This window comes from Centruroides sculpturatus, unplaced genomic scaffold, assembly GCF_000671375.1.
Source record: "Centruroides sculpturatus isolate CEXI.00-Female unplaced genomic scaffold, Cexi_2.0 scaffold522, whole genome shotgun sequence".
NCBI classification, from domain to species: domain Eukaryota; kingdom Metazoa; phylum Arthropoda; class Arachnida; order Scorpiones; family Buthidae; genus Centruroides; species Centruroides sculpturatus.
Genome location: NW_019384746.1, coordinates 183,054 through 191,677, shown reverse-complemented (window position 1 = coordinate 191,677; position 8,624 = coordinate 183,054). Strand labels below are relative to the sequence as shown.

The window sequence follows — 8,624 nt, the reverse complement described above, 5'->3', positions numbered from 1 at the left end:
AAAAAAAACAAAAATATAAATATATAAATAAATAACGATATTATAAAGTATAATAGACACCGCGCGACAACTTCAGCGCGATAAAGTTATTGCGACACTCGCTATCGGCAACGGCGACAAATTAATTGACGTTTTTTTACCCCCTCCGTGAGTCGCATGGGTCTGTCATACCCATGCGACTCGTAAAGCATTTTTTTTCTAAAAAATGAGCGTTGCTATGCAAAAAATTTTAACAGCATGTTAATCTGGTTAAAAAGTTTGAGGAATATTAATTTTTTCAAATTTTTCAAAAAATATTTAATATTAAAAAATTTTGACTAAAAATCGCGTCGGGTCTGTCAGACCCATGCGACTCACAGAAGGTTAAGAAGAAAAAATTATATAAAATAGGCACTGTAGAGATGATCACTCATATTAATTAATAGAAGCAACCAATATTAAAATACAATAATAATGAATTTACTAATAATTTATCAGTTATAAAATTTTAATGTATATTAAAATAAAAAGGCATTTGCTCTTAAGTTAAATTCAAGCAATTTATCTTTTGTATTTGTAGGGAAGATTATTCTGACATAGATCTTGATGGTCAAGGTGGTCGTACATTTTTACGTGTTCTTCTTCATTTAACTATGCATGATTATCCAGCTTTAGTATCTGGAGCTCTTCAGTTACTGTTTAGACATTTTAGCCAAAGACAAGAAGTACTTCAAGCATTCAAACAAGTAAAGTATAAGATTTTATTTAGAATTTTTATAGACAATATACTTAATGTGAAATTAAAATAAGTTATAAATATATTTTATTTTAGTGTGTGTCATTCATCCAGTTTTAAGCATTAGACTTTTGAAATTGAACATAAATATAACTTCTTAATTATCTTAAAGCAACTCAAGTGTATTATTTTGAAAAATCTAAAGATCATTACTAAAATACAAAATTAAATTACATAGGGTCAATTATTTGCATTTGATGCAAACAATTGACCCTGTGAATAAATAATAAAATAGCTTAAATTGAAATATCAAATTAAGTTTTGAAATTTCCATAATGTATTTTTATTAATAATAATTATGAATATGTATATCAAGCATACTATGAGTAAAGTTTTGTGTCAAGATAAAACTTACAATAGATCTTGGAGATCAGTTTCTACTCTTCCAGAATGTACTAGTATCAGGTTGTTCCTGAGCATGTGCCAATTTATATGACATAGCTGACAAAGAAAGACTCTGTAGAACATCTAAAACAGAACTGTTTTTTAATGAAATCAAAAGTATGGCCACAGAGGTGATTTTTATAGCTAAGTTTCAAATGCAATAGGCATTTTCTTACAAACTTTATAAAGAGTTTAGTGGATTATAGTTTAGTATTGGTGACAAAATGTAGCTGTCCTAATGCCTGTGCATACACCAGAGAACATTGATGCTGTCAGATTGGCACTAGAAAGGAATCTTGGTAAATCAACAAAGAAGGTTGCAGCAGAATTAGGGCTATCCAGATGATTGGTGCAATAAATATTGAAAAGTGACATAAATTCATGTCAATACAAAATTATTGAGTTGTCTAAACTTAAAGTTGAAACATTTACTGAATAGGTTCGGAATAATGAAATTATATTAAACAATGTTTAGTTTTCTGATGAGGCACATTTTCACTTGGATAATGTTATAAAATCAAACAGTTTGTTTATTAATGATTAGAGAATTTAGATATGATTCATGAAAAAGTGAATCAGATAGAATTATAGTGTGGGTTGCCATATCAAGTCATGACTGCTGGGGACAATATTTTTGAATAAACAGTGAATAGTCAAGGCTGTTTAAGCATGTTGCACAATAATTATCTTTTTGTCTTTTTCTGTTACTTTATCATTGTATCCTTTACACTCTTGTTATTTTTATTGGTTCTATCTCAGTTGCTTATGGTTTGGGGGAAGTAATTTTCCCCAAACCAAAAGTTGCTTATGGTTTGGGGGAAGTAATTTTCCCCAAACCATAAGCAACTGAGCATTATCTTGAAGTATTATCTTTATTTTGCAACTGAGCATTATCTTGAAGCATTATCTTAATTATTTTGAAGCATTATCTTTTCTAAATTAGATAAATGAAATGAAAATTTTGTGCTTCAGATTTTTGCTATAGGTTTGTTTTTACAATCCCAATGATTCTTATAGGATGAAATTAGTCTACACACAGTGAATGTTGTTTTGGATTTTCTGCATAACTGCATAACACTTTTGACTTGTGTATCATATGAAACCTGATTGGTTTTTATGTGGACAGAACTGACCCTTGAATAATCTTGGTATAAACTCATGTGACTACTTTCTTTGAAGGATTCATTAAGGAAAAGGTTTTTCTGAAAAATCCACAATCATAGTGCTAGTTATTCAAGTCTGTACCAAGATAACTGAGAATATGTGCAATGTGCAATAAAGTAATCAACATCATTACTGTTTTGTGTTGAAGAAGTTGCTGTATATAATGGTAGTCATATTGAACATTTAATTCATGGAAGATAATTTTCCATGCAATGGTTTTATATGTTTATTCCACTATTGTAATTTAAATAAGGACTGTGCATGAAATGGTTAGTTTTTTTAATAATAAAACTAATGATGATTATTTCATGTATCACCATGTATATAGAGAGGAAGTAATTTTTGTAAGTTATATTTTAAGACAGAAGTTCAACTAGAAATGTATAGATACATAACCAAATGATCACTTTAAATAATCAGGTTATAAATCACTATTTTAATGATTAGTACTAAGTAATTTGCTACTAGAGGTAGTATTAATCATTAGAATAGCAGATTTATAGCTCGATTATTTATTGGGCTTCTGGATGTTTGGTATACTTAGAAATGTATAATAATATCAATTAAAATGTTGACTGATGGAATTGATGGTACAGAAAATGAACAAGAGAGAAATGAAGACAAGGCATATATATGTCTTTGGTGGTTTGATGCTAAAATAACATTACTTGGTATCACAACTGCCATACAGTACTAATCTTACCTGTTGTGACTTATTTTCTGTTTTCTGCTATGAAGGACTTATGGGATTACTAATTTGAAAATTCTACAGCTGTTCCTAAATAAATTAAAGGAATTTTAAGAAGACATTACAAAGAATGGTCTATGATTGAAAACTGGCAGAAATATTTGAATAAATATATTCAAATGGGACACTACATCAAAAAAAGACTATACAGTAATACTCCAAACTTACGCGATAGGTGGGACTGAGCGGTAACTGTGTAAGTCAAATTCGCATAAGTCGGGGTATAATTTCGCATATAAATACATACAAATAATTTTTAATTGGGACCAGAGACTAAAGAAAACAATAGTTTAGAAAAAAATGTTTAATAAAATCATAGATAATACATATGTATAACAAATTAGGCCTATATTATTTTACAATTTTTCAAATTTACTTGATTATTACGCCATAATTTTAACATTGTTTCCATCTCAGCGATAATACTGTGACGTTTACGAATGATGCTTGAATTTAAAGATTGAGCATTTTTCACAGCTTCAAGAATTTTTTCTTTGCCTTTTATAATTTGTTCTGACCGACAATTCCGGTAGATCAAACTTCTTTGCCAATTCACAAATTTTCATTTTTGTATTGAAGTCTTTAATAATGGGTACGTTCGTAAAGTCAAATGAGTTAAATGCATTAGTAACGAATCGTTCAAAAAGTCTAACGAAATAGGAATAACGATGATGTCATTCTCGTTTAACTCGTTTGACTTTACTAACATACCTAATGTTAACTTTACATTCCAAAGTAAAGTTTTTCTTTTCTTGTTTGATGCAGAAGAATTAGTTTTACTTCGTTTGGATGACGTAGTAGAGTCTCTCGAGTCTCCGTAGATATAACAAACAGAAATAAATAGCACAAAATAAATTGTAGCTATGTGTGGATTCCGCACGACACATCCGAACATGTAAGCTGAACAATAGTGTGGGGGGGAGTGAGTAATCAAGAGTTGCATGGCCCTCAAACAAAAGACGAATCAACGAGATTTGAAAATCGCGTAACTCCGGGTTCGCGTAAGTTGGGGTAGCGTAAGTCGAGGTATTACTGTATATGTTTGTTGATTCAGAGTCCTAGATAGTTAGGGGAGAAAAAACAGTTTCATTCTTTATGATCCTTTCACATAGATTAATAAAATGTGTGTTTTTAATATCATAATTTAATTAATTTTTTTCATTAATATATTGTTTAAATTAAGAATATTATTTTTAAATAAATAAATTTTATATTTTAATACAGGTACAATTATTGGTTTCAGCCAGTGATGTTGAAAATTATAAACAAATAAAAAGTGATTTAGATGAATTACGTTTATTAGTGGAAAAATCAGAGTTATGGGTATTTAAGTCAAAATCAGAGGAGAGTGGAAAAAAGAAAAAGAAAAAAGCAGATGATGAAGGTGATGGAGAACTGGATGATAAAAAAGCAATTAAAGAAAAGAAACCAAAAAAGAAAAGTAGCCTGGTAATCTTTCATTAATATTTCATGANAATAACATTATCTACACATTATATTAAATTTATTTTTAATTTAAATTTTTAAAATATATTTCAATATCTCATTGGATATTTTTTTTGGATAATCAGTACAGTAGAACCTGGTTAAATTGAATTGGGGGAAAATTTTGGACTTTGTTTAAAAATTTTCAGTTATGAAGGTTTGGCTAAAAATCAAGATTTTGTTCATTGGTTTATCGGTGACCCTTAATAAACTATTCATACAATATTTCTGATCTTATTACAAAGAATCATTGCATCAATGTAAACTTCTAAGTGTTGCCCAGAAACTTGAAAATGCTTAACCAAATGGTTAAATAAGTTGCTGAGAAATGCTTTCCTGAATAGTTGATCTATTCACTCCTAAGTGTTCAGTGAGGAATTTTTCAAATTACAATATTTTATGCTTAGAATTGATCTGTGTTTTATTTTTTATCACAAAAATACCACTTTTTATGATTGTTATATTTTTAAAATTTTGCTGCAAAGATTAAAATTTTTACATAGAATCAGACTATAATCATTTTTTAAAAATTAATTTATCAAGAAGCCATTTATTTATCACATTAATTAGTCAAAGAAATCTATCAGCAATAAAATAAAACAAAAAAGTTAAAAAAAAAAACATATTTGAATAGCATTTACAGTATCTAATCATACATGCTGTCTAAAGCCACCACTCCCTTGCCATCACATGATACTGTAAAGTACTATATTATTTTTCCGACTTTCTACAATGATTATTGACACGACTGTGTGCCGGAAATAGCCGTTACCTAACGGGTACTTTACGCAGATTTGCGTTAGTGTGCCAGGCCTGGAATTTAAGTGTGCACCGAATTAAATAATGACAAAGTTAGTCAAAAACAATCCAATATTTAATAAAAATTCTATAATAACTATATACAAAATTTAGTAAAAATCAAATAACAATTTATTCAATGAAAATCAATAAGAATCAACCCAACAAAACTCAAATCAATCTATTTTCTAACTTAATTCTATTCCCCTTTGGAATTCGACAAAAATCAAAGACTTAATTTATGTACAATAATTCTTATAAATTAAAGGTCCTAATCGTCACCTCAATATACTAGGAACCTTTTTCCTCAACTCTCAAGACTTTCTCTAATCTTTGATCCACAAATCGAATAACTTCAAAATCGCCTTGGAACTATTTTATCCTATCGGACACCTCTCTCTCGTTTGCTGCTACGAAGCTCATCACGCTCATTGCTAACAGAAGCTCACCTCGTCCATCTTCACTTGAGGTTCAGTCTTTATACTGTGAGGTGACGTCACAATTCTGAGTGCAATCACTCCCCTCATTTACATAATTATTTGCTAACAATAACTTTTTCTATTTGTCTGGCAGCCTATTTTCCGACAATACTCACTAACCTTTTACATTATTTTTTTGACAATTTTCGGGATGGTTTTTTTTTTCTTTAAGGTTTAGCAAGGTCCTAAGTTGTGCTTGTGGGGTCTCCCCCCTTTTCTCGGTGCAGAAGTACTTTTTTCCGTTTGGGAGCGCGAGTCTTTCCTACGGTGCTTTTCTCTCGTTGGTGAATTGGTTTCTTTTCTATTTTTAAGTTTCTAAGGTGAATGGTGAGGAAACCTTCGTCCTAACAAAACATAAGCCCCAAACAAAAATAGAATAAAAAACAAAAAATAAAAGTAAATAAAAATAATGCTCGGACTTGGTTCCTTACAACACAATGTTTATTTTTAGTTGTGCATGATTCCCCCACTTTATAGAAAGTTTCTGATTAGTTTATTTGATAGATGGACATTAATTATTAACAGAAAATTAAGATTATATATTGGAATCCTGTTCAATCAAATTAAATAGTTTAACAAATTTGATTCAACATGCAGATCCGTATGCAAGATGACCAGGTAAAGAAAATGACTTTGAGTAAATGCTACTTTGAGTTATCCCAATTTGAGTTAACCAGGTTTTACTGTAATACTGTATATGTATAATATATGTAAACATTGCAAAATTAGTGAATTGCATAACTATTAGTAATACATAATAAATTTTAGTTTCTAGTTATATTTTTGTTCTCATAGTTATTTGTTTTTATAGTTTGTTATTTGTTTAGTTATTTTATAGTTGTTTTTATAGTTTGTTATTTGTTTAGTTATTTTATAGTTGTTTTTATAGTTTGTTATTTGTAGTTTAATAAACACATACATAAGCACTATCTTAAACTGGATGTATACAATATAAGAACACTTCAAAACTATAATCCAATTAAAAAAACAAAAACATTTATTGAAAATCAAACATTTTCAACCTTTAGAGGAACGGCAACGGCTATCGACAGCAGGGACATGGCTCCTATGTCACATTCCTGGAGGGCAGTATTCGAATGTGCTTAACGACTATGTTGAGTTTTATAAGCACTTTTGTCATAGTACATTTATTGTTTTTTTTTACTTTTTTGTTATTTACAGTTATTTAAATTTTTTGTATATGTTATTTTTCTTCTGTACTTATTTTAATTTAAATATATTACTACACTCCTGCACATGAAAACTTCTTACTCAATGAACATTTTTAAATTTATCTTGTTGTTCAATTTTGTGTTCTACCAGTAGAACCTGAGAATGGTCTTTAAAAATAAACATTTTCAATCTTTATAAAGGTTGAAAATGTTTATTTTTCAATAAATGTTTTTGTTCTTTTAACTTGATTATCGTTTTAAAGTGTTCTTATATTAATAAACGCGTATTTCAATATACTATTATAGTGTACTAAACAAATTTGGTTTTAACTTTTTGTTTTATATAAACAACAGGAAAGTCAACTATGGTTTATCATATTTTGTAAGAAAATAAAAACATAAAATGAATGAAAATTGTTTGTATGATTATACATATTCTCATAATATATATATTATAGTAATAATAAATTCAAAATTGAATTACAGATAAGCATTAAATCTCATAAAATTTTCAAATTTTGTTAGTAGATTTAAAGGAAAGTGAACTGAATAAGAAATAAATTAAATTTTTAACTACTATATTCTTTTAAAGTTATTTCAGTGTTTAATATTTTTATTTTTATTATTTTAATATAGGCATAGATTTGGAAAGAATTGGACATCAGGCAGAATCAATATTTGGTGGAACGTAAGTAGTTACTTCATTAATGGAAATGGAATATAAGAAAATTACACAATTAATTTGAAAAGAATATTTTTTCAAGATGATAGTTCCAATAAATAAATTATTAACACAATAATTTTGAATTAAATGAGAAAATTTTTGAATATTTAATTAGCTATTCCATAAAATTAACCCTGCGTAAGTCGCTAGGAATTGGGCCCTTACTTGAGTCACATGGGTCTTACAGACCCAGTGTTTTTAATATGAAATAATTCAATTTTATCTATCGTGTAAAGAAACTACAGTTTCTTAGTTGGATTCTGCGCTTTTTTTCTATCTAGTGATATAAATTACTTGCGTATTGACAAAATGAATTTTTTAATATTTATTTTTATGTAATTCGATACGAAAAACGCAAAAAAATTAACATATCAAATTTCAACTCGTTGTAATTTATCTCCTGTTTTACCGATTGCCATCGGTTTGTTTGTAAGTGGGGAAGAAATATGACACTTTCAAGCGAAGTGAGTAGAACTTTTGCACTACTGCGAGAAAATTTGTCAACCGACCCCGTGTTACCCCCTACCGCAAAAGTCAATAAACGTTAATTGTTTTATGACTCTATTTTCAACACTTCTTTTCTGAGTTGTAAATCGACTAATTGACAAAGATTTTACTTCATTTTACTCATAAGAATGTTGTCTTTATGATTTAATAGATAGTTTCGTATGATTTTTAGACATAAATTTTATTTTTAATTTTTTATCTGATATAGTCGTGTGTTAGGCTTAACTCGATCACCTATTTTCAAAAATTGACATCGTTCAAAATATTATAGAATCCATCAAAATTATTTGCTTATAGTTTAGTTATAAATGTTTTCTGTGCATGAAAAGAAGCGATCGAAAAAATAATGGGTGGACCATCAAAAATTCGGCAATTTACGACATGCTCT

General features: G+C 28.6%; 1 protein-coding gene across 1 annotated transcript in view; it reads left to right on the top strand.

Moving 5' to 3' along the window:
- Positions 1 to 8,624, top strand: part of LOC111628452 (inositol 1,4,5-trisphosphate receptor-like) — a 174,488-nt gene that overhangs the window by 89,644 nt on the left and 76,220 nt on the right. The window contains exons 25-26 of the mRNA XM_023372248.1: positions 560 to 725; positions 4,296 to 4,532. Of these exons, the coding sequence (XP_023228016.1) occupies positions 560 to 725; positions 4,296 to 4,532 (403 nt within the window). The remainder of the gene's footprint in view (positions 1 to 559; positions 726 to 4,295; positions 4,533 to 8,624) is intronic.